Source organism: Ixodes scapularis, unplaced genomic scaffold (genome assembly GCF_016920785.2).
Source record: "Ixodes scapularis isolate PalLabHiFi unplaced genomic scaffold, ASM1692078v2 PGA_scaffold13__105_contigs__length_92229423, whole genome shotgun sequence".
NCBI classification, from domain to species: domain Eukaryota; kingdom Metazoa; phylum Arthropoda; class Arachnida; order Ixodida; family Ixodidae; genus Ixodes; species Ixodes scapularis.
In genome coordinates, this window is record NW_024609839.1 from 88,612,126 (window position 1) to 88,638,909 (window position 26,784).

Genomic DNA, 26,784 nt, shown 5'->3' on the forward strand with positions numbered 1-26,784 from the left:
GAATTCGCAGCTGCAACGTCGGGCACCAAAGCACCACCCATGTTTGTTTTTTCCGCTTCAGCGGCGTCGTAATTGCGAAATCGCAAGTAAACCGCACTATGTGAATCAAGCTTTAAACAAACACACCGTGGGGCTTTAAGCCGGGGTCACACTGCTTATACATCGTACAGGAGACAGTCTGTGAGCTGATTCGAACTCGAGTCACGTCAAGATCCGTGCTTCGAATGCCGCATGGGAACGAGTTCAAGGAGAAAACTTGGCACGCGGCATTCGAACCACAGATATCGCGATGACTCGTGTTTGGAGACTGTCTTTTGATATGATGTATGAGCAGTGTGACCCCCGGGTTTAGGGGTACAAGGAGGCGGATAAGAGCCACTCGAGGAACCTGCCCTATTCGCGTAACACAAAACCGCGCGGTGCGCGGCCCCGCCTGTGCGAAGGTGCCTAGACCGAGAGTGCCCCCTGCCGGGAAAGGCACGAAGCCAGACAATTACTTTCTACGCTTTGGCTGCCCCTGTTCAGACATCTTTCTTATCTTCTTCCACCGTGGTCAGTGCTACAGTGACACCCGCAGATCATAAAGTTGCAATCGCACTGCCAATGCATCACTCAAAACACAGTCTGCCTTTCGCTGATGTGAGGTCGGCACTACAAGAACTGCCTGGAGACAAGTTCGCAGGACACCGAGCTCTGGTTGGAACGATTAGGGGGTACACGCGAAGCTACAGCTGCGTCTGTTCCTACCCACCGCTCGAACACCTTTAAACGCGAACACCGAAGGCCGAATGCCGGCGTTCGGCGTTCGAACACGCTCGAACAATGAGTAAAGACAAGGGCCCGCCCAGCTTTGCATCTACCCACTATTGATTCCTGTCAGAGTTAGGCGTTCGGGCGCCTCAGCGCTTTCTCGTCTCCTCCTGTACCCGTAGCTTCTGTTCCCATGTAAGTAGTATCTACACTACGAAGAGGCCTCGAAACAAAAACGACACAGAGTTACTCGACTTATCGATGTAACTGCCCCAGATTTCCTCTTGTATTAGCTTCTCTTTTCACTGAATTTGACTGTTCCAGTATTCACTAGTTGTGCCTTTATCTCGAAACGCTCACAGGGCAGTCGCTTCTAATCCTTAGACTTCTAGGAACGCTGGAAGAAGCATTAGCGGAAAGAACGCGCCGATAGCGCCTGTAATGAATCTCCGCTCCGCGCTTGCGACTCGACAGCCTCAAGATAACAGCGGACCAAGCGCTTCCCGCCCGCGCCGCGTCCTGTATGAGAATTAATCATAATGATAATAATAATAATAATAAAGAAGCTCGTAAAGCAAAGTGAGCCATTTCGTGAATGCACGCGGTCTAAGAAAACTGGTTACTGTAGTAGTGATTTCCTTTTAATATTTCTCTTTTCGGTTGCTTAACAACGTGTGGGACTCAATATACTGGGCGTTTCACGGAAGGCTGGCCCAATCGCTCCAGCCAAAAGCACCCATAGCAAAGATGAGGGTTAATGTAATTATTGGTCTCTGATAAAGGGTCTATTAAGAAAGTTTCTAGCGTTCGATATAATTAGGTTGATTTTCTTTACGTCAGAGTAATTATCTTTTTAATGTGAAAGGATAGTTGGTAGACCTCAGTGCTAGAATGCCTCGAGGTCTACCCACTATTTTGTTTTCAGTCAGCAAATAAGAGCTCGGCGTTCTGACATCATCGCAACCCGTGTGCAAGAAGCAGATGAAGTTGCGCTCCGCAACTTCATCTGCTTGTTTTTCAGTCCCTCAGTTCCTCGCTAGTACCCTATGTGCACCAACATTGACAAGGAGCAATTACAAACATTGGGACCGCTTACGTGAACACACACACACAAAAAAAGCCACTTGAAGAACTGATAACCCCCATTCATACCATCGCGGTTGACGCGAACGAATGCATTGGATCCGCGCCTAACTTCGCGGGAACCCAGACAAAGGGGGGACACCGCAATCGCTACGGACGTGAGATCATCGAATTCTTTCTCATCCAGAACGCAGAAAACAACGCTTCATCGGCCTCAGTAGCCTTATCAAGACGGGAAATAGAATTCATCGGGCCTCAACTTTAAAAATATGTCAACTCCCCAAACCACACCATCACTGTAGTTCTGACCGTGCCTCGGGGTTTCTTCGTCCCCTTTTCCATCCCCAGATTTCCTTCCCCCTTATCACCCTATCTTAGTTGGGATTTCGTTCAGGGTGCAATTTTCCTGCCCAAAATAAACGTGGTTGCTAAAGGAAAGAACGTGGTTGTCCGGTGCTTCTCCTCCGCGTTTTACTCTTTCCATTTTAAGTGTTCATGCTCCATTCGCTCGCTTTTACCGATGCAACAAACATTTTTTTTTTCACAAAAGACAACAACAATATAATAACAAATTGTGTCACCTTTGCACTAGCAGGCTGGTGCTTCGTAACGGTTTGTTTGCCGTTGCGAATAGACATACGGTCGTAAGCGAACGAAGCTAGAACGTGTCGGTGCGTTCACCTCGATCGCTAGTACGATCTGATGGATGTGATTAGTGAATGCTATGTCCGCCGGATGGATCTCTCGCATCCCATGTACACACCTCTGACACACCGTAACTCTGCCGTGCTAACATGAGCGACGGAACACGTGTACCTGTTCTAGTTCCTATTGTCCATGACTGAGCAGTGAGCACGAGCTTTACAAGGGCATTTGCGTGCAGAATCGCAACGTCATCTTTTTTTATTTTTTATGAAGTGGGCAGAGATCATCCCACTCGGAGCTTTCTCTAGGCTGCCATCTTTCGCACATGTTCGGAGCTTGCGTTGTAGCTCTCTCGTGTGCAGTATCGGATGCCTCACATGCGTCCAAAGCCAAGTGAGTCGGCCCCTTTTTTGCCCGACAGATAATCACCGGAAAGCTGTCTCGAACCTAACAATTCTTATCTAAACTCGTGAATCCCGGAACGAAACGCTCGAGAGCAGAGATACATTTAAACCGATATCCGAAATAAAGATAAGTAGACAGATCGAAACAACGCCCACATTTCAACGCAATAAACGAGGTATACTCCCTTTCAGAGCAATTTGGCAAACGGTCAGAGCTAGAGCCCTGGCCAGCCCATCTAAACGTTAAAGCGAGCCCCCCCCCCCCCCCCCCCCCCCCCCCCGCCCTTGGTAACGTGTTGCTGAAACGCCTGTGCAAGCTGTCACGTGGCTCACTTCGATTGGCTCACGGGAGCCGCAGCTTTCGTCCTTTGGTCAGGTTACGCTGGAACCTTGTGTGGTCTACACATTTTTCGGAAGCCAATAGGAAACAGGCACGCCACATTGTGAGCAGTTATTAACGATTCGGAGGCACAGTCGCCTTTCAGTCGTGGGCAGGAACGCAGAGGTGAGCGATGCAACCGTATTTCGGCGAAGTACTCCGAAACTTTACTTATTCAAGCTATCATTGATTAGATATACATACATTTTTGTTTTTAGTCCCATTCTCTTCGTGCACTGAAACTGTCGTTTAACGCGTGTCATTTAAATTAAAATTACGAGGCAATATTACGGGCTTACTTGCCCCTAATAGTGTGAGTTAAGCTGCGGTGACATTGCTAATGCATATTATGAAACACGGTCTGCAGCCACCTTCTGAGGCCACGGTTCTTCCTTATGTGACGGTCTTGACTAATTGGACATGCAACGAGTGCCTTCAGACACGTTTGAAGCGTGCATATGTATGAATCAAGCCTATTTCGAACATGCACTTGAGGCGTGTTCGCAGATAACGCTATCATCGAGTTTGCAGCAAGTTTTCTTTTTTCATGTATGAGCAGTGCGACAGCGGCTTTGGTGGATGGATGGATGGATGGATGGATGTTACTGGCTATACCCTTTGTAACGGGCTAGCGCCACCTAGCCTAAATCTAAAAATACAAACATGCGATTCCTCTCGCCCTTCTAAGCCAATTTTCTCCCCCTAACTATTGCAAGGCAGTGTCGAATGTCACCAGGATAACCTTTTTTTTTTTTTTTTTCTTTTTTTTTTCCTACCGGGATAGTAATGCCCGTCAGACTCATTACGGGGAGTCAGAAAACTATGCATCGTATAGCAGGTCGTCAGAGGTCCGAGAGTGTAGGATATTCGTAGCTTCGTCTATTCATCGCAGGGAAAAAACACCTGAAGGCTGCTAGCGCGTGCACATTTCCATCTCGAATACGTTTCGAGTGAAACAATATCGCATTATTCGTGTAATGTATTACGAGCAACGACCTTCTGAGTGGGTCGGATATAGGACAGCTGCTCCCCGTAGGTGAATCTTATCTCTAATCCCATCTTTTAAAGTTCCATTTGTCAAAAACGACATAAGCTGACGTTACCTCCGTGTCCCTTTTCTTTACCGGCGAAATGGTGCAAGGCTTACAATCTCTGGGGTGGGATCGGTGCGTTAGAACACCCCAGGTCGATGAACGTAGAGCGAAAGCTCGCGCTGCACCACCAAGACATCTCTGCAAAACCAAGACATCCACCCCTGCCCGTTTCGAACTGGAAGAACAGCATACCGACGTGGGGATCGCGATCACTACTGCGTGACGCAAGTTAAAAGACCGCAGGCTAGTAATCGTACCCCACTTGCTGAATTTCTCGTCCACAGCCGAGTTACTAGACGCCCATTGGGGGCTGACGAACTGCCCGCTGTCTAAACGAACTCAGATCCCAATTCCTTTCGCAATCTCGTAAATTCTTCCACTTTATCCAGACAGCTCCAGGAGGTCTGGTTGCACCTTGAGCCAGTGTCTGATCATCGCTCATGTTTCCAGATGGCCCTGCACAAACTATGGCTCGTGGCACACGTTCTCTTCGTGACGAGTCCCGTGACCCAAGCCTCTTGGAGCCGCCTGCTGACGGACGTGATACCCGGATTAAGAACAACGCCGGAAACGCCCCCCACTGCTGAAAACAAGTCCAGTGAGTGCCAAGGACTCGTTCGTCTTCGATGGCGCCATCAGAGCTCCGTGAAACCACGCTCCATCTCACTTTACGATGGACCGCGACAGACGTTACGAGCCATCGGCGCCAATCCAATGCCGTGCGTGTGACACGCGACCTTCGGGAGGGCCGCAGCGACGCGTGAGGTCACGTGGTATGTTGGGAGCGCTGGATTGGCTGGGATGGTTTGTAGCGTCGGCTGCGGTCCATTGTGTAGTGAAAGGGAGTGCAGCCGGCGGTCTTCCGTCATTACTCGCTAATTAATCGTGCTCCCGTCAGAAACCAAAATACAAAACAAGCTAGGAGAGGACGCTGCTATTAGACAGTGTGGTAATTGCGAGGCACCCTGTAGTACGTGGCACGGTTAAAAACACGCTGTTCCTTGTTCGCGAACACGAGACGCTGTTCGTTTTATTAGCGCACTCCGTAATCGGTGTCGTCGAATGACCAACGAACAGGTTTGATATTCGCTGCGAGCAGAAAACCGTTCTTGGAGGAGGAGAAGGAGGGGGGATTTAATTTTAGTTGTAGCTATACACTTGGCGTCAACGGCGTTGTACTGCACTGTCGAGGTTAACTTGGTTTCCGAATGCTGCAGCCTGGAACTCCCACGTGAGCACATGGCTTCGCCTTATGTCTCACTGGCTGTGTTGCCGGTCATACCCGAGTACCCTGTCTCCTACGTCAGCGGTAGTGCCACGTGACATCGCGAGTAGGCGATCCGAGACTCGATTTTGGAACGACCAAGATTATCACTTGTATACTACGCGGATTGACTTCGTCTTCAGCCACAGCAAAAAGAAAGCACAGCAGCGACGGCGCAAAATAGCAGAGGATCGCTTTTGATCATGGAGGAAGCATTCGAAGAGACAATAATATTAACCGCCGCGAAGTTTTACATTGGCAGTGACGGCGCGTCGTTTTCGTAGGTGGCTACATCGGCTCCACTTGCTTACCTTCCTTTTGGGCTGTATATTGATCGAAATTACTTGCTCCTTTCAGTTAGACATCAAAAACTTGTTTTTATTAATCGGCGCGATCGCTGGAAGCCTAGTCCAGATGCCCTAAACGTACACGTTCCCCGCACCGTAATCCAACGCCGAAGACGAGGATGCGGAGTAGCTCCTGTTTACGCTCATACTCTAATAATGGAGGCTTTTAGCAAACCTTTACCGTGTTCCGCGTACCGCACTACCGGAGCCTTTGAACCATGCTTTTAAACCAGCGCCCTGCGGTAATATCACTCGGGCGCGTGCTTAATAGTATGCTTCAAAGGCTCCGGTAGTGTGGAACACGGTAACGTTTTGCTGAAAGTTAATATTAACAGACCTATACCTCCCTGCAGAAGTGGCATGGTGTGTATGTGGTGCATAGTCAATTCGTGTTAAAAAACAGAAAACCGTAATAACCACGTAAATTGCTGGACGTCGGATGCCGCGGTCCTGGCGGTTGCTTGTAGAAATGCTAGCGAGAAGTTGCGAGTAGCACAGCCGAACGCGAGTGTCGCTGTCGTCACGGCGTCCCAACCTCTGGCTGCTCAAACTTCCGTGGACTGCCACATTGGAAAGCGAGCTGCAGTAGAACAGGCGTCTGCCAGATACACCGCCGCTCTTGGGACGCCGCCAGGATGGCGACTGGCGACAGCGTGACACCTGTATGATGGCCATCGGGCGGAAATCGAGGGACCACTTTTTTGGACGCGGTAAACACGCCAGTTTGAGACGCGTTTCAGACACCACAGCAACGTTGCATAACTGGTTTGGTGGCGCTCTCGTATGGTTCTTATGCCTGACGCCACGACCAAGATTATTAGTAGCGAGCGACGAGTTCGATGGCGCGTAGAAAGCGCGGTTGAAGCCACACGTTCGTCCTCTATTCGCGGCGAGAAGTGTGGGTATCGCCACCTGGTGCAAGTTTTTCACAACCCAGAGTGAGGATTTTTCAACTTCCTCTTCTGGTGCGAGCACGTGCAATGCCAAGCTTCTAAGCACCATGAAAACTAAAAAATAACCGAAAGCATAGGCGCGGGCACATGGCTTTCACACCTGCTTTCCTTTCACGAGTGCTCGTGAAAGAAAAGGAACTATGACAGCCAGGTGCTAGGGCCTGTGCTTTTGCCTCTGCTACAAGCAACTCATCAGATGGGTAGCTTTCCCGCTTGTGTACCTTTTTGTTACCATGGATTCCACAACATGAGCGATTCCCTCAAACGCAGAACTAGCTCTTTGGTTGAACGTAGAGGCACAGGACATAGTAAAACGGAGATAACTTATGGACAGCACACACAGCCAGGAATGGTTATTTTAGGTACGAAATCTCACTGGAATGTTAGAATGCAATAATTTTAAGCACGTAAATTTAAATGTTTCTCATGTTCTAGAGGTTGTGATTAAACTGCAATTGTTAATTGAGATGACAAATAAAGCATAAAAACTAAACCTAGGGTCCATATAAATCTTCTTGCAATACCGAAGTATTGCGAAATTTCCAGTGTTGGGTAAAGTACATCTAAAAGGCATTTTAAGGAAAGTATAAAGTAAATGAGACGGGATGTAATTCAAGTAAAGTAGTAAGTACACAGAGTGCAATGTACTATAAATAGAATGTACTTTTAAACTAAAGTACAAGTATTTTAACACAATCTTTCATGGTGCCCTTTCATTCCCCTATACCAGTGGTTCTCGACCATAGATGTTTCGCGGACCCCTTGTGGATCGGCAGATAGTGGAGGACCCCGTTCGTGATGAGGGAAGGGCAAAGGTATAGGTTAAATATAATAATTTATTAAATGGATATAACTAAGGCCTAGTGTAAAGTAGACCTCTATTATTGACATACACACGAAAAAACTCGTCCGGGAAACTGAAACGTTTTTACTCGACCTGAAATAATACAACTTTTATTGCCGGGCTTGACTGACGAGGCAGGGCTTCGCGGACCCCTACAAGGCCTTTGCGGGCCCCAAAGCGTCCGGGGACCCCCATTTGAGAACCACTGCCCTATACAGTTTTTTTTTTAACTAGTATGCATTGCCCAGGGGTAATCGGGGGCGCATGACCTAATTTCAAAAACAGAGGCAAAGTGGCCACAGAGTACTTATTTTCAGGAATGGAGCAAAATTCAGAAATCCTTCTGAATTTTGTGCCGCTTGCGCTGGATTGTTGCGGCCAAAGGGGTTAAATGTACCAGGAGAGAGCATGACGTCAGCCCCGTAGCTTCCGCAAGCAATCCCCTCATAGAGGGGTGTCCCCTCTAAAAAAAGCGAGTGTGCGAGCGAGCTCGTGATGATTAGTCAGGATGTGACACCTGAAATTGCGGTGCGATAAAAATAAGGAACTTCAAGTCGAAGGAAAATACAAAACAATGTCTCCAAACATTGTGACGTTCACCTATGTTGTCGTTTTCTTCGACTTGGAAGTTTAATTTTTACGGACCACAGTCTCAGGTGCTACATTACGATTAATTTTGTCTCCTAATATTTTAAACCTCCTCCCTTGCGCTGACCGACCGGGAAGTAGCGAAGGTTCAAAAAGCGTCATCCGCTCACGTTTCTGGTGATCAAAATCCCTCCCAGTTTTTCTTCAGAGTTGACAAAGCATCACTTCGTGATACAAATTGAACAAAATCAAATTTCGGGAATGTACTTTGAGGTCGGGAATTGTACTTTCCTCGGAAAGTACCAGAAAGAAATACAAGTACAAGTACATACTCAGAGAATGTACTTCAAGTAAAGTACAAGTTACCTAAACCCAGTTGAAGTAGTACTTTAGTCTTAAGTACAATGTACTTAGTGTACTTCCCAACACTGGAAACCTCGAATTGAAAAAGATACCGCCAGGACATCGCAGCATATCGTATGGGGAGTATTCACTGGCAGCCATAGCGTGCATGACTGCCGAGCGCGTGCTGACGGCGAGCATCCACAGTTCTTTTGCAACTGCGTTAAGATTGCCGGTTTCAGCAACCTATTAATATGAGCTCGTTCTGAGCATGCGCTATGAACAGCGCACTTAAATATGGCGTCCAGTGAATACTCTCTAAACACAAGCCGAAGTTTTATTCAGAAATTGTGCCAAGTCTCGCTCTGGGGAGTGCTTTCCTCTAACCACGCGGGTGCGCTGCGGCGAAGCAAGACACGCAAAATCGCGATCGCAGCTGCCGCTTCACTGCACTACATTAGTGTGCAATGAGATGCGCTCTCAACGAAACTAACCCGGCAGAACAGTCAACAGATCACGAACACGATAATTGTTGGGAAACTCCCGAGTACTGTCAGTGTACACGCGAAATCAAATGAAGTAGTACGCTATTTGAGACTATTATCGAAAGTTCTGGGAACCCGGACAAGCATATCGTAACTATCCGGCCGGAGAGCGAGGCCTGAGCTATTTATTTTTCAGAATTATTAAAGTGAAATGAAGTATTAGCGTGATGTTGGCGCATATTCCTTACATTTCGGTAAAATGTAACGGGATGTAGAAGGGTAAGCCCTTTGGCGCAAATGGCGCAGCAATCGCATCGCTGCATTAATGTGAGTCTTTGCATCTTGAAGTAATACGATCCTTTTACAGACCACCTGGTTTACGAACAGTACAACAATGCTGTGGAAGACCTGCTGGACTCCATCCTGGCAGCACACAACCTGCCCAGCGAATCGGAGAACAGGAAACGCGACAAGCGCAGTACCTCGCTGGACATCTCGATCAAGGACACGCTTGGTATGTGCCACACATCTACAGAACCAATACATGTTCTACATTGATTGATCGAAAATAACTCTACACTTCGTTTCACCTAAGGTCCGGGCGCGGACGATGTTATGAGCCGAAGGGCCAATCAAACCGCGCAAAAAGCGCAACGTCATGGTGTGCTCTCTGCGCTTGATAGGACTAACCGGCGGAGAAGCACGCACAGAAAGACGACGAATGCCGGCTAGTCCTTTCAACTGCAGAGAGCACGCCATGGACGTTGTGCCTCTTTCGCTCTTTGATTGGCCCTTCGGCTCATAACATCGGCTGCGCTCGGATCTAAGCTGAAACAAAGTATAATGAGCATATTTTGCCACTTCCACTTCATTTTATGTTTTAACTAGAACGACTTTGTTAGCAGCTCTGAATATTTCAATAACTATTCATACACTTTGCATCAGGTTTGGAGACCACCGCATGGCAACAAGTTCGCGTAATCCTTTCGCGACAATACGTTCAACGTTGTGTGCAACTAAACTCCCGGACAGAATGAGAACGGCAGATTGTCTCTCGGGTGCTCCAGCAAGTGGTCGACGACTTCCGTCGTGCTTTGGCTCCGCGTGTAAGCTCGAGGCTCATAACGCCGACGCAATATCTAAGGCAGGAAGCTCGTTTTAGAGGTGAAAAGGCCAGAGGACCAACCTCTCGTTTTCGTCCTTTCGGGGACCGTGCATGGCTTGCATTGACGTCTCATTAACGGCTATTATGGTGGCCTGGCTGCTGAGCATGTGCCTTATGCAGCATGCACGTGGCTCTACAGAATTTGCTGCGCGCTACGAATGCGTAAAATAACCAGTATGGTACTATGACCCGCAAGCCACGCGTAGTGCACAGGTGTAAAATCTTTTTTCACACGATGTATGCATGGTCCGGTTTGTCATTCTTTTAATGGCCGTATTCTTCGTAAAAAAAATAGCAATTCATATTTCACTTGTTATCTTTGTTTCGTTTCAATACCAAAAAGTATTTCGAAAATATCATCACAATTACGCTCTTTTAAGAACTTAAGAAATTCCCCCATGTCCATGTGATGGTCCCTGCTGGCATTTTGCTTGGTATTGAAGGCTAGCTCGGCAAACTTGTGAAACTTTCGAAGGCTGTCAACGGACTGTCCCTCAGTGACCAGGAGCTCTTCCTGATGCTTGAGACCAATCCTTTGCCAAGTCTGGTTTTTGATGACGGACCACGCTTCTAAACATTCGCTGGATGGTCCTTCGAAGCAGATGATTCCAGGTTTGCCGGGCAAACAGAATCCAGACAGGGAACCTTGCGTCCCGCACTCGAGGATCAGCCGTCGCTTGTTCTTGTTGTAGATGTGGTGACTAGAAATTAAAGGTGGCGAAAGAAAGATTCAATTCATAAATGGACCAAGTATTCAATATGCTTCGTTTGATTATGCTAAGCTATACACAAATCCAATGTTTACAAATGCACAGCCCAGCGTGCGATCTCCGCAGTCCAACATGTGCATGTTCGACCGAGCGAATGACGTGCCATACGCACGAACGTTAAAAATGGCCCCAGTCAAAAGTCGTTTGTTAATGGATTATTGGGGGTATTCACTGTCGCCCCAGTCCGCTGGCAATGGGAGCGAGCTAACGGCGAGCTTCTGCAGTGTTTTTACCAAGTTAATTTCCAGATCATCAAGACTACCGGTCTTGGCAGACTAAGTGTGCCCTCGTTCTGGGCGTGCTAAGTGAACAACGGGCTTAAATATGTGTGGCACTCAGTGGGTCAAGCGATGTTTTGGCGAACCCCGAGATTTCATCGAAAGTCGTTGAGCTAGCTGTAGGCCACACGACAACCGTCGTTGTCGTGTGGGCCAGGTGTGTCAACATTTTTGTAATGATGAAAAGGTCAATCGATAAATAGTAAATAAACAACTCATGTCTGTCCTCTTACAAACCGTTTCTTTACACGGCATGCAGCACCACGGAGTGCTCACTCAAGTGTTATCGAATGGAATTGTGGCAGTTTGGACAAGATGCCAAAATTTAAACTACGAAAATGTGCTCACCTAACTATCCAAAGTCTCGTAAACGACCGTACTTCTGCTTCTGCTGTTGAGGCTGCCTCACCACTTGCTTTCGAGCGGTACTCGGGAAAGTTTGTGCGGGTCCACTCTACGGCTTGGCTAACTGCGAGACATCCAACAGGCTGCGTTGACAGGAAGTCGGAGATCGCTTTGGTTAAGGCACTGTGACCAGTCTTGTCCAAGCTCTCGCTTCGTACTGTAATTGCTGTCACTTCCAGGGGCGTGGAAGGGTAGCTATGCGGTAGTCGAGCTTCGAGATCAATAGCTCCCTGAAAATGCAAGTTCGAACTTGGGTTAGTATGGATCAAAGCGCAGGACGCTGCAGACTCACCGATTCAGTCGCAATCTTGAAGCTTATATCTAGAGATGTCTGAACAGAACTCGTTTTACCGTCGATGAAGTCTTGAAACTCGCTCACGGCCGCCGGACTGAGCAGTTTGAATTCGTCGTTACCCGGATACATGCTCGTCAGCATCTCGATTTCAGCCAACTGAAGGCTCAAGTTCTCCTTTAGTTCTTCGTCTGTCATATTCGCGGAACGTGGGACTTGCTGTATCCGCATTTTGTCGCTAGAACATCACGAAGAGCCAGCGTAGCGATTGCTGAGCTTCGCCATCTTTGAGAATGCGAGCGAGCGGACACGTAGCGCCATCCTGTAGCAGTCGTACGAACCGCAATGCGCTCAACTTGGCGGGCATTTCAGTTCCGTTGGTACTGTTTTCATACACATTTTTTATATCTCAGTAAGGCCTTATATCTATATAAAATCTTGCCATCACACACACAAAAAAATGGTTTACGAATTATTTGGTTTACGGATTGTCGCCTTCGCGGAACACGGCATGGCGTATGCAACAGCCAAACAAACCTCCCTGGCTGTCATCGCACCTTATTTTGACCCCCGTGTATTATGACGATAATACTTCAACTACTCTAAACGTCCTTCCATTGACACAAACCAATGCCACTCAAAATTACATCTCCTGCCCTTGCCGCGCCACCCGTATATATCGGATATCGGCTTTAAATGCATAACAACTTTCCATTATACATATTTGTACAACAAAACAGTAACAATAGAAAACCTTTATTAGTGTTTCATATGACCATTGCATTCCCCGAACCTAGCTGTAACTTATGAACGTCGTAACATTTAGTATTTTCTTTTCCAGGTGTGCACAGGCTTCAGTTTGTAGAGCCGTACGCTTCTCTATGCGAGCGGCAACTCTCAGTGAGCCTTGTGCCATACGCAGACGAACTGTACGTTTTGTGCCTGTCGGCCGGCGTAAAGCAGACTCCAGCTCGACTGACCGTTGGAACCTTGACTGTAAGTTATATTTAGATCCATCTATTTCTTCCCTTGACGCAATAACTAAAATACCTTATAAACCTCTGAATTCTCGTTTTTGTTAATTTCTGATTCAAGTTCGCAAAAGCAAATTGTTGTGTGTATGTTTATACAGCCGGAAGTTGGTCTGCCTCAGTGGGCGTCTGGTGCCTCAGCTGTAGATGAGCAATTTAGCCAGTGCGGTACAACTGCCAGCCTGTGGTCTTTGACGTGCACCACACAGTAGCAATACACGACCGCACTCCGGTACGATGTTCATCCAGATCGAAACGGGCAGGGGCGGGGATTATTCAAGTTCGGTGTATGCATGCAATTTCAAGATACTTCTATCAGAACGTACAGGGTGTTCTCAAACGATCCTCGGGGATAAAAAATAAAATAAGGTAGTGTAAATAATTTTGTGAACAGAGTGCCATGGAACCTTTCACAATGGTGTTTTTAGGTAGTGCTTTGATTATATTAAAATTTAGTTAATGTTAGTTTCTGAAAGAAATGCAAGAAAAGAAATAAATTTTTCTGGTGCACGGGAGGAAGACACGGAGACCATCCGGCTGACGCTGCAACTCGCATATGGCACCAAGTGTTACAAAATTTCAGAGCTTTCTAGTGATTAACACCCTAAAGCAGGTTCAACGGTTACGAGAACGGGCGGTACGATATGTGAGTAGCAGCGCCAACCCAACGGTTTGCTTCTGTTTTCCTCCCGCGCATAGGAAAAAAATTATTTCTTCGTATATTTTCCCCCGCAAATATACTCACAAAATTCGAGCTTGGACAAAACCCAGGCAGAAATATCTGAAAAAGTGACGTGAACGAGCTAATAGACAAGGGAGACCTTTTCTCCTTGTCTATTTGTTCCTTCGAATAAAAGAATGTGATCTTTAGTTTGGCCGCTTGATTTCAATTGTGTTTACTCCAGACACCCGTTTTCATGACAGGGGCAAACATTAATGTAAACTCGTCACTCTTACAAGCAAGATTTTGAGTATGAAATTTCGGTACAATTAAACAATGAGGATGTAGTCATATTTCGGACATCTATATATTCTTCGTCAACTAATCGATGAAACGTTCGGAGCACGTTGAATATTTTCTCCCGAAATACCAAACACCGTAGCTCCGGAAATTTTTTCTTGCGCAGGATAACAAATGGATTCCCCTCGCCCATAGCAACTGCTTTGACCCGACAGCGGTTGTAGGATTCGTCTTCAACAGTAAACTGTACATGGTGATCGCCGACGCTGGACTCGAAAACGGCGCCGAGCTTCAATTTTTCGACAAGGACACCAGGAAGATCTACATTGACCATACGATCAACAGTGCTCGGCCGACTGCGGTGGCGTTTTGGCAAATGCAAGTTTTAATTTTCTTTGTCCTTGTTCTTCTCTAAGACTACCCCTTGTCCCACAGGAAATCTACGGGAGACTACAACCTCGCTTTGGCGAACTCCGGCAAGGAAACGTCGACCTCTATTTACAGCTGGAAAGGTATGTCAAACTCCGGGATAAGAAAACCGTTTGCAAATTTTCAATCTTCAATCAGCGTCGCCACTACACTGCATCATGTCGGTACGAATTCAGTCTTGTCATGAAGGTTGGGTGGTCGCGACAAAACTTTCAGCATGGGTGCCTACTGATCGCGTAGCATTCAATACCTCTAGTGCTTCCATGACGTCAGAATTCAGTGTCCTGGTGGCGCTGTAACTGGCAGTGATCGCACTCGATTATAGAGCGAAAGGCGTTCCTAATATCGTTCGGTGCAGGCTTGTTCCCATAAAAAGCTTGTTGTCCCGGTGCTGGGATGTTAGCGTGACAAATCTACAGTGCCCCTCAAACTTAACGCCGCCACTTGGTTTCGAAAATATTGATATATCGCATGCTACGCAAATATAAATTGATCACTGCAGCCGCTGGAATACCTACCCCTGGTTTGGTTTTCATCAGGGACGCAAACCTTCACCATCTAGTTCGACCACTAGGTTCAGTAATAGCTCTAAAAGTGAAGAAACTGGACCATCTCGTGGCGGCGTGAAGTTTGGGGCGCACCGTACCTTCCAGCGGTGACAGTGGATGGTTGTCAAGATTTAATACTTTCTCAATAAAGAAAGCTAACAAATGAAAATCGTCATAAGAATGAGTACCCTTTCTTGAGCACGACCTATTTGTAAGGCCTTTTGCTCCGCATCCATGTGTCAGAAGATTTGAAAGCTTCGATTGAAAGGGTATTCGAAGCAAATCTGTCAAACGTGTCTTTTGTTTTCGTACCACAGCCACGTACTTCGACAAGTACGCATCGGTGGAGAGCCGAGTGGTGCGTGACCTGGAGCCTTTCTCCATCCACAACTCCGATTTTCTGGTCGTCGTGAACCAGCGCTTCTCCAAGGACACTGCCAAAGTCAGCACGGTCGTCTTCAAGTACGATATCTCCCGCAACGCTTGGAAGACTCTGCAAGAGATCCCCACGTACGCCGCCACCGACGCAGAGTTTTTCACCCTGGGACGCTACGCCTCGACCAAGGAGTTTTTCCTGGCTGTCGCCAACCAGTACGAGCAACGTAAGGGACGTGTTGCCTACCTCTTTAGTCGTGGAGTCGATTACCATTTCAACTTGCGATGGGCCGCAGAGCCATCGAAGCCAATACAATGCCGTGCGAGTGTCACGTGACCTTTTTAAGGGCGCCGCGACGTTCAGGGCGCATTGTCACCCGGTACGTTCACAACGCTGCATTATCGGGGATGGCTCGAAGTATTCACTGCGGTCCATGGTAAGGCCAAGCGGAGTGCAGTAAATGCGCCGCATATATGGGCGTACGTAACGTGAGTGACTTGTAGGAATACGGAGCGCAAGTTCGTCTGCCTTTTGCACGGCGGTTACGATAACGTCACCACGCCGCGCTGTTATTGGCTGATGAGAAAAATAGTGGGTAGACCTTTCCTCTCAATCGAAGCCAATGAGAGCTCGGCAACGTTCTGACATCACTGCAACTCGCGCGCAAGAAGCAGACGACTTGCTCTCAAGGGGTAGGTTTCATTATACTAGTTTTGTTTCTGTTCCTTTGTCTCTTTTAAGCCGGGAGCTCAAACAGCTGTCTTGTCTCTCACATTAGTTAAGCTCGACACTATCCTAGTTTTGTGCTGTACCCTTAACTAAAAAAACCGCAAAGCCCTTGAGATATTGGAGCGTGTTCATATTTTTATTCTAAAAATTCTCACTCGCAGCAACCGAAAACTTCCCCTTTATATAAAATGAGACTTTGGCATCGTTCGACTTCATGCAAACGTGTATTGTGTGAATATCGGTAATTCTTCGAGTCGTTGCCCTTTTTCAGTTCGTGTCTAAGTTTAGTGTTCCATGGTCGCGAGTTGGTATACCCCATTTAGTTCAGATTATATATAACATGGCGCTTTCTCCGTGTTCCGAACTATGTTCCAGATGACGACCATCGGAACTACGCAGTGGACTCAATCGTTTACAAGTACGTCGACGGAAAGTTTGTGCCGTTTCAATGCCTGCACACGACCGGAGCAACGAAAATTGCGGCGTACGATGGATCTGATGGTGAATTCCTGTTGGCCGTTGCCAGCCTCTACGAACCTGTGCACCTATATCAGTACAACGGCTGGCACTTCGTGCTGGCTCAAGTTCAGTACACACAGTCTACTATGGGGCCTGGTGTTCGTGATTTGAGCTTCTACTTCACTCAGCCCGCCAAGCACATTCTGCTCGGTGAGTCACGTCAAGTCGAGCACCACCAGTTCATTATTTTCTGAAATGTTCGCAAGCGTTCGACCCCAGCACCGTTCCTTTCTGAACTAAACTTCACTTGTAACCTCCGAGGCATCCCGGGCAGTGCTGTTTAAATACACGCCATATTCAAGTCTCATTAATTAATATTTTTCGAAATGTCATGTATTCCTCGTTTCGGCTAGAAAACCCCCGGCTTCTCGAAAATCATTCGGACAATTATCAAAGGTGGTCACGCTGTTTCTTTTGAAGCGTGGCTTCTTCCAGGCATGAATGTAGGCTGCAATAAATTGCGAGCTAAATTGCAATTGCCGAGGAAATCATGCTGTTATGAATTCCGATTTTTTTTTTTTCATGTTGAAAAACTGCGCGACTGGGACAAGACACTTTGGTCGTTGTCCCAGTCGCGCTGTTTTTCAACATGACCTCTTACCAATTTGACCAGTTCTCTATCCTAATGAATTCCAATTTTCTCGTCAGCTGTATCTAACCCGGCCACAGACGGACCGGGTGTTTACAAGATAAGCTTCTACCACGACAACCAGATTCAGCGCTGGTACGACGAAAGCCTCAAGTGGTGCCAGGAGTCGTCCGCACTCGCCACCGAAAACTCGGCTGCCCAGTTAGCCTCGCAACTAGACAACGTCTTCTATACTGACCAGACGGAGCCTATTCGTATCCCTGGCGAAGTGGTCTTCCAAGATCTTCATGTCGCCGAGTCCTTGAGGGCACCACAGGCAAGTACCGAATACTCTATATAAAAATACAGACTGTTAAAATGTGTCATGATAAATGTGTTTCATTATAGTTTGAGGAGCTGGCCACTGGTGAGAGCTACAGCATCAAGAACCTGCAAGAACTTGAAAAACTGCAGTTGGAACTGAACGCGATGATGGACATTGTTCGGAAGACGTTAGATGACTTAGAGGACGCGCTCAAGCTCACTGGGGACCAAGTCATAGCTGGTGCGTAATTGTATTTGACTTGTGGGTAGTATGACTATTGTCATGCGGATGACTAATGTCGACGTCAAGTTGCCAGTTACAAAACATGCTATATTCTGTTCCCCCTTAAGCAGACAGTCCGGTGGAAGCTACTCGCTCTGCGGACCAATCAAGCGCCTGCTTCGTTACCTGACCCCGCTCTTTCGAGGATTAAGCGGGAGCGCTATCACGTGCGAAAGGCCGACACGTGACTGGTCCAGCGGGCACGCAGTTTCCTTCGCTCGCTCAGCTTATGGGGGAACGGAGTATAATTTCCACCCGTTAATTGTAGAATGAAAAGTTCAACAGAGAGGAAGTGGTACAACTCAAACAAAATGAAAGCAAATGTTTTGAATAGGGCTTAGAATGAGCGTGTTTGAATTCCGCATTCTTTTTCGAATTAAGGTCCTTAAGTGGTACACATTTCGCCGCATGGTTTCTTGTGTCCTGCAGGAGACCACCACTTTGAATCTCTCGGTCTGGAGTGCCCGTCTTCTGGCTGCCAGGTTTCCCACCTGCAGACGACCTACCTGAACAAGGAAGACGTTGGAAACCTTGCACAGCGTCTGTTCTTCACAAACATGCCGCAGACGGTGGATACTCCTATGTCGTTCGATCACCTGAACGTGGAAAATTTATCGGTGGATGGCGCAGTAAACGGCATGAATGTCTCCAAGCTGGTCACAGTCACAGGAAACCACGTCCTCGCCGGCAATATTCGCTTCGCAAGACCTATCCACACTAAGGACTTGAGCGTTTCTGGTACATTGGGAGGCTTGGTATTTTCACAGAAGCACCTGATGCTCGCAGAAGGTGACCAACTGCAGACAGGAGAACTCACAATGACCGACGCAACTACTCACTACCTTCAGGTGAGAAGCATATTGTAATTTAGAGAAGCTTTTAGGAGCCCAGAAATCTAATCGCTAGTTTTACCTGACCAAACTTGTTTCAATTCTAGGTTGACGGGACTTGGAACGGTCTTAACCTCGCAAAGTTCTACCGAGACTCACTAACCATAGATGGAAACCACGTCATAACAGGTCGCAAAACCTTTCAGAAGGTTTTTATGGCTGGCACACTTGGCCTATTGAAAGGAGGGCGCTTCAACAACGTGAATCTACACGACCTTTGGAACAACGTCTTGTGGACCCACAAGAGTCAGATCGTCACTGGTCAGTAAGATGAACTTGCGCACGCGAGCTCGGTCAATATTGTTCTTCTGGTTCTGAAGTCATAAAATCGTTCTCGATTTCAGCCCCTCACAATTACACCAACGTGCACTTCAAGGATATCAGCGTGCGGGGTACAATTAACGGTGTTCGCATACCCGGTCCAGAGGTCGTCCTTGTCAACCAGAATGTAACCGTTTCTGCCGACAAAGTGTTTTTGGACGACTGCTCTGCAAGCGAGCTCCACGTCAACGTAGCCTTCAACGGTCTTCAGCGTATTCACGTCCCAGAATCTGGCAAGGACATAATTTGATTTACTTTTATGCAGTCAGTCTTGTGCCAACTAGGCATTTATTATTTGCGTCGATCTTCATATGCTCTGTCTCATCTAGAATGGAAAGGACAGTTGGACATCCTGGTGAAAACGCCCGCACAATGGATCACGGGTAAGTTGCCATCATAACTCTGCCGTCTTGTGTATAAGTGCGTCTGTATGACATCAAATTTCAGGAAGAAAGACGTTCAAGAAAATTCACCTCAATGGCCAGAGCGATGTCGGCAGATTCATCGATGGCGTCAACCTTTCGGAGCTGGGAAACTACATGCGTAGGAGACGCACGCCCGTCATGAATGGTAAGATTTTGAACCAAAGGTCCTTCCGATATTTAAATTTGTTCTCCCAATTCTATTACGACAGGAACATGGACATTTACTGGAACTGTGGTCTTCGAAGACAGGGTAGTCGTCACGGGGCTTGTCAATGGCCACAAACTTGACGATTTGTATCGCCACGCTCTTCGTTTGGACGCTCCAGTATTTCCAAACTATAAACGGGTTTATTTCGCCAGCAACATTCAGGTAGGTTCTTTATTACCGTAAACTGGACACTTGTACACTACCTGAACTAACAGGTGAAAGTAATATCATGCTCTTTTTACAGGCGAGAAACTTGTCCTGTCGAGACATTAACGGTTTTGACGTTCCATCGTCTTTTGTACTCCGACGGGGCCCGAAAGTGGTAAGCGGTGAAAAGGGATTCAGTAGGCTTGTACTGAATGGCCCCGTCACGGTTAAACGACTGGTAAATGGTGTTGATCTCGGAGTACTTCAAGATTCTCTTCTGACACAAGGCACTCAGGTTGGTACGATTACGGACAAAATTCAAGTTTTAATACTTTTGTCCAGATGCATTTTCTATCCATTTCTTGAATGAATAACCAATAACTAAGTTCAGTGATTTTCTTACGTAGACGGTAGTAAGGGTTCAGTTTTATACAATTGACTGGAGGACGTCAAAGAAATTAGACCTGCAAGTGATACGCAGACGAGCTGATGCTGCTGGAGATTATAAAATAAGAAGGGATAAAACTCCTTTCAACAGGCTCTTCTATAATCAGTCTTTTATTTTGGAGGTCTCCGCTCTTTCTGGTGAGGAATAGACGCCGTACTTGTCGTTTAAATAGTACTGCGTTCTGTGCATGTATTGGGTGAATCTCTGTCTCTAATGTTCTAGGTTGTCAAAGCTCCCAAGGTTTTCAAGCGTAACCTTCGTGTCAAGAATCTGGTCGTTGATGGATCGATCAACGGTGTGAAAGTAGACGAGTTCTGTCGCTTGGACGAAAACTGCATCTTCACAGCCCCCAAAGAATTCGAGACCTTAAACGTAGCTGGTGGCGCAGCCCTGGGCAACCTCGTTGTTCGAAACACTATTAATGGCGTGAAAGCAATTGAATTGGTGGAAGACACGATGCTTTACTCCGGTAAGTCGACCTATTACCCAAGTGCTTCAGACGTTGGATGCAGTGAGTTGTGCTTGAACCTCAGCAGTAGGTTCACTACCCGCAACACAACTTTCAAGAGGTGTTATGAAATCACTCTCGCGACCGCCCTTCAATCTTTAGATTAGATCGAACTGTGCACTGGTCGGTTGCTACACTTTCTATGGCGCTAGCTAACGATAGAATAGAACGTGAAAATCTAACAGGAGCAAGGTTAATTTATCACTTTAATCCAATCAACGTGCGCCTTGTCAAAGCGATTCAAGCACAGCCGCTTGATATGACTTCCTGGGGTTCAAGCTGCTTAGACTGTACACGCAAAAGGTTCGCAAGAAGTGCCTTAAATGTGAGCTTAGGTGGCAGTGACCAATCTGACAAGTGTCTGATTCTCGTGTCTGCCCTCAGCTCGTCAAGTTGTCACCGGAACGAAGTCATTCCCTGGAAATTTGACACTCCCCCCAAACTCTAACGTCCAAACCAGCAACTTTTCGGGAGTAAAACTAGCCGAGCTCTACTCCGAAGCCGTTCTTCTCACTGGTGACCAGGTCATTGCTGGCAAAACCGTCTTCGAAGCTCCGGTTACGGCGCCCAACTTCGAATTTTATTCCACTCTTGACGGCGTGTCTCAAGACGACATCGAAAACTGGATGCTGCAAGGAGTTGACCAAGTGGTCAACGGCGATCTCGTCTTCGAAAATAATCTGGAGACTCTAGCGCCTCTGGACGTACACGACACCATAAACGACGTGAATCTCAAGGACCTCGCCGGCAGGATAGCCTACAAGAACGAATCGACTACCTTCACGGGACCCGTGCGATTTGCCTTCTTGGGTTCAATGGCCGACGTCCACGTAACTGGAACAGTTCAGGGCATCGACGTTTCTGAAGAGCTTGTCGACGGCACAAAGGATGTGACTATCACCGGACGAAAGTTCCTGAAGAATGGTTTCCTTGTTGACGGCGATATTTGGGTGAACGGACTTCTTGATTCGGTGAAGGTGGATGATCTCTGCAAGAGGGCGGTTCGGGTGAACACGAAGCAGGTGATTACTGCTCCGACAGTGGTCATCGGTAACATCGTGTTCCACAGGGGAGTGGCAGTTGGGGGACTGCTGGACGGGATTGACGTTAAGGAAATGGACACCGCCTGCTTGAAGACCGACGGCGATGCTATAGTGAGAGGAACGAAAAAGTTCAGAAATCTCATCGTCGAAGGGGTAAGCAATTTTATCAGTTTGTTAAGCATATTTCCGTGATGCAAATCATTCTCTCTGCTTACAGCCAGTCACGATCCGCGGTTTGCTCAATGGAATGAACCTAAACTTCCTGAAACACAACTACATGAGCGTCTCTAAGGATCAGGTTGTCGAAGCAAGGTTGAGGATGCCAAAGATGCAAGTTCGCGGTTAGTGAAATATTTTGAACTGATATTTATTGTAAGAGATTAATACATAAAATCTATCATCCTTGTTCCTTTTTTAAAATTTTAGGTAATTTGCACTGCGATGGTATCGAGACCCGTGACGTGAACGGAATGAATTTGCCTTTATTCCTCAACTCTACACTACGGACCGGGGGTGACCAAGTGCTGACCTCGACTTGCATATTCGGGAATGCTACATTTAACGGTAGGTCGAAGGAACTCGCGGTAAATGTGTGTTGCGCTTATCGCGTGCCGTTCATAATCGGAGACAACTACAGTCGCTGGCAGTGAAAACGGCAGAGCGGCTCTTTAGGATTCCCGGCCTCCAGCACGTGCTCGTAGCCTTCCGCGTGCATCGGTTGCGTATGCATGCTCTCGGCTCACGAGAAGCCGAAGCGTTATCAAAGTAGAAAGCTCACGCTAGAGGCGGGACCACTGGAAAAACCTCTCCGCCGTTTTCCTCCTGTAGGTGGTCATAGTGTGCCCAGATGCTTACATTTTTGTGGAATCTTGTAGACGTCACCGTGCGTGGTACAGTCAACGGAGTTCGAATGCCCGAGGACGTGTTCACGAAGATTCGACCCAACGTGATGACTGGACCCCTGGAAATTCTCGGCAATGTTACCGTTAGGAATACCCTCACTATGCCGGAGTCTGCACGACTTCAAGGAGTGGACATTGACGCGTGGGCGAACGACGCCGTTTTTAACGACGGCAGAGAATACGTTGTCAAGGGACGAAAAGTATTCAACAGTCTCAACGTAGCCGACAGCCTGTGAGACCATTTGGCACAATACAATCTACCCAGTAGTGTCGTAACTTCAATGTGAAGGAATAACGTTTCGTTTTCCTCGATTTGTTTCTAGGATTAATGGAACGTTAGATGGAGTTCATGTATCTCCCTCCGAATTGTTGCTGGCAACAGGAGAGCAGGTCATCACTGGAAAGAAAATATTTCGCAACGGCATGACCGTCGCCGATCTTAAAGTTGCTGGTTTCCTGAATGGTGTCAACCTGCACGAGTTCATCCGGATGGCTGTAAGTACAAGACTTGCCTTCCTCAATCGCGGGCTGATCAGTTTTTCTTCTTTTTCGTCTTCAGATGCTCAAGAGCAGGAATAACACCGTGACAGCCCCGAAACGTTTCGTCGGGGGTTTTAGAGTGGCCACGTTACACACCCTTGGGAGAGTTGGCAACGTTAGTCTTCAAGAGCTGAAACTAAAGACAAGATCCATGGAGAATATCGAGGCGCTTGTAATGCATCTTCAGCAGCAAAAGAATCGCATTGATGAACTGAATCTTGCATTCAAACGTAAGAACAAGATGGCCTAATAAAAGTTCGGTGTAAAACGGTTATGTGAATTCTTACAAAAGCATGTTTTCTCCTCACCACAGAGCAAGCGGTTTTCGTCTCGTACTATGACAAGATCTTCAGCTTCACCGTCGGGCAATCCCGTTCTGCCTGCTATGCCCAACTGCAAGACTTAACAGAACTGTTCCTGCTCACATTGTCTGGAGGAACTTCAACATCTTGTGGCGTTCTAAAAACATTCCGGGTGGATCATGGCAGCTACAACCTCTTTCCAGCCCAGCATGTGAGTGCTTCCGAAGTGCGCTCCACCTATACACGACGCGACTTTACCATTCCTATTTTTGCTTACTTCCCTTGTGTATGGCTTAACCTGTACTTATGCTTTGGAGGTTTTCTGATAGTCAATAATATCGTGATAAGAAACATTTCTTTTCTCGCAGGATATCGCAGTTGCCCACGGTTCTTCAATTTACCACCTCGTGCTTCCAGGCGCAGATTTCATTATCGTCGCTAACAAAAACTCTGCAATGGCGTGTTCGAAGCAGAGGCCACAAATGGGGGTCGTAGGTAAGTGTACGGAATTAGTTTCCAAAACGGTGAGAGTAGAATTTCTGCCTTCAATTATATTCTTTTAACTTTTACAGGAGACGAACTTGGACACAGTTCGATTGAGATCTTGATCTGGAACTCCAGTATAAAAGCACTTCGGCTGTACCAAGTTGTCAAGATCGTGGATCTACAAAGCCTGTCCTTGTTCCATCACAAATCCCAAGGTTGTTTGGCAGTCGTTGCGAGCGGATTTTTGAAGATTATCTGCCTTCAGGATCCATCTAAGGGATTTAGGTTGCTTCAGAACTTGCCAGTTCATTACAGCACAGGGGTAAGTGAAACATGCTCTGAACAGGGTGTTGCAAACGCACAATGCACGCTGCCCGAATGATAATTTTTTTGTCATTTTCCGGTATGGTTTCTCCGAACATACAGAAATCTAAGTTTTGCAGTAATTCTGTTAGAAGTTATGCTTAATAGGTACTTTTGTACACCGAATTCGTCTTCCACTGTAATATCTTCAGGATGTCCTTGATTTCAATACAGTAAGGTTGATACCTTGCGACACGGATTTGCAGAATTCTCAATTACTTGTATTGTCGAACGTAATTATGACCGTTGAGAGCACTCGTCCATGGTTTGTGCGAATATCACGGCGATGGGCGTGGGGTTTACGGAAATATATGGCCTGGTTGGTTGGGCAAACTTTATTTAGATGGGGTGTGTGCGAAAGCAGTGTCCCGAAATTTTCCTTCAGGTTTCTGCAAGTCACTGTCCACTGGACGACTCTCTCCTCTTGGCCGTATCCGCATCTCAACCGGGCCAGTTCGATAGGGTCTTCCTTTACCAGTGGTCTCAGGGTCTCAAGAAACTCGCAAGCGTCCCGGCAGTTTCAGTTAGTTCTCTCGCTGTGGTGGGCCACGGCGGACACTGCTTCGTCGTCGTCGGTCAACGCAGGGTTGGCGGTGCCGATGCTGCGACCTCGGTTTACAGGTAGGCGGTAGCTGCGAGTGCTATGCGAAACGAATGTTCGTCTGCTTCTTTTGTAGGGGTTGCGACGTCAGTAGGCCGAGCTCCCATTAGCTCCGATTGGAGGATAGTGGGTGGAACTCAAAGCAAGCTGCCTTGAGGTCTACCCACTATCGTTCAGTCGGAGCCAAAGCTCTGCGCTCTGACGTCACCACAACCCCTGCAAAAGAAGCAGAAGAACTCTCGTTCCGCATACATTTTGGGCACGACAAATTCTCAAGCTTTGCCGCTCACAGGGCTCATGACGCTCTCCGAATTCATGTGTTAAATACAGGAATACAGCGTGACCTGACTTTAGCTTGTCATTGGCTAGTGTAACGAGAGTAGGCCAGCGTATTGTTCTCGATAATCTCTTGAATCAAATGCGCACATTATGCTACAAACTGGCACAGAGTATCTGCCGCCCGGTGCGAGACAGCTGCCACGGGCGCCCTTTCGACAAGTCTCCACCCCCCAATTTCTGCTAGTCAAGAATATTAAAAAGGCGTGAATTTTTCACTAATTGTCCGTAAACTACAAACTTCTCCCAGAACTTTAACCCCAGTAAATGTTCCTACGAACGTAGTTTCTCTGCGTTCGTAGGTTTTTGTATGTTCTTCATCTAACAGTTGTTTCGAGTCGCTAGTAAAAATAAAAATAGTGCAGTCAACGTGACGTACCCCCTATTTGAGCTCAACGCTACGCTGAATATTTCCACTGGTCTTGCCTTGTGAAATTTACGTCGCACGCTGCAGGTACTTACCAGGTCATCCGCAAGCATTTCTGGAAGTCCAGAGGTTGCTTCCGGGAGACGTGCGGTCCATCACGTGGCTACCGTCTCCAGACAACCACACGCTCTTGCTTTTCATCCACGTTGGCAATAACCAGGGGCTGAAAATCTACTCGTTCAAGGGAGCCTCGGGCTTCGTGGAACAGGACTCGCTCCACGTTGACGGTACTCCTAAAATTTCACTTACCCAAGGTTTATCACGTCATGTTCAAGGAGACAATGCATTTGTGCGAGCAACTTTGTAGTCTCTGTTCCAGACCTATGGGGTATTCGACATAGTAGCCCTGGGGCAAAGGGAAGGGACGGACAAAACTAACTTGTTTGATTGTCAGCTACACTTTCAATCTTGTCCAGGGTTGAATGTCTTGATACGCTCACTCTAGTTCCAATTCTTTCCTTTGAACGCACGTCTTAGTGTCACTTATGTTTCCCATAACTCAAATACAGTCAGACACGCATGGAACAATCGAACAGTGACATATGTGTCGTATTCACGTTGCAGCCGAACCAATCTGTAGATTTTACTAAGGAAGTTGTAGTTTACAATGTTTTTACGAATGTGAGTTACATTCCATGTGCAGATATTCGGTCTATTTCTAATGCACTGTAATCGGGTTTCGGTCTCTTAGTCAGTATTTTACTGAATTCACAGGTAACCGGGAACTAAGTCTGGGTTGTGAAGCCCATTAAATCAGATCTTCTTGCAGGTTCCTTCAACGAGGTTCGGACCTTCAGAAGGTCTGACGGTCGCCATTTCGTCATCATGTCCAGTAGCCACGAAGAACCTTCGGCGGTCGTGCTGCTCTCAAAACTCAAGGGAAAACCTTACGACCGCCCTTAATGAAACCGTTTCTACTTATATACACTCGTTTAATTGTTGAAGTACCTTGTTTATTTGTATATACAATAAAACCTCACA

The 26,784-nt window shown here is 47.1% G+C and overlaps 2 protein-coding genes across 3 annotated transcripts; one reads left to right on the forward strand and one right to left on the reverse strand.

Moving 5' to 3' along the window:
* Positions 1 to 9,529: 9,529 nt before the first annotated feature.
* On the forward strand, positions 9,530 to 26,706 carry LOC120841893 (the record flags this gene model as incomplete). The annotated part of the gene is made up of 28 exons (XM_042289706.1): positions 9,530 to 9,692; positions 12,930 to 13,084; positions 14,247 to 14,458; positions 14,516 to 14,592; positions 15,375 to 15,659; positions 16,538 to 16,831; positions 17,330 to 17,586; positions 17,658 to 17,814; positions 18,286 to 18,704; positions 18,794 to 19,007; positions 19,091 to 19,300; positions 19,397 to 19,450; positions 19,515 to 19,637; positions 19,702 to 19,862; positions 19,945 to 20,142; positions 20,518 to 20,764; positions 21,188 to 21,999; positions 22,064 to 22,187; positions 22,273 to 22,410; positions 22,722 to 22,980; positions 23,072 to 23,243; positions 23,308 to 23,518; positions 23,602 to 23,801; positions 23,959 to 24,085; positions 24,163 to 24,398; positions 24,825 to 25,060; positions 25,831 to 26,030; positions 26,573 to 26,706. Coding segments are annotated over 28 exons (6,075 nt in total), but the record flags the coding sequence as incomplete, so codon positions are not given.
* Positions 10,136 to 12,389, reverse strand: LOC120841882 (RWD domain-containing protein 2A). Of its 2 annotated transcripts, XM_040212879.3 has the most exons (4): positions 12,089 to 12,366; positions 11,955 to 12,026; positions 11,740 to 11,879; positions 10,136 to 11,044 (listed from the first exon to the last, which is right to left on the reverse strand). In XM_040212879.3, exons 1-4 carry the CDS (start codon positions 12,317 to 12,319, stop codon positions 10,657 to 10,659), a joined length of 831 nt encoding a protein of 276 aa, XP_040068813.2. In that variant the 5' UTR covers positions 12,320 to 12,366; the 3' UTR covers positions 10,136 to 10,656. The 2 variants fall into 2 exon arrangements, with proteins under 2 accessions (XP_040068813.2, XP_040068812.2); XM_040212878.3 differs by having other exon boundaries at positions 10,140 to 11,044; positions 11,740 to 12,026; positions 12,089 to 12,389.
* Positions 26,707 to 26,784: the final 78 nt, after the last annotated feature.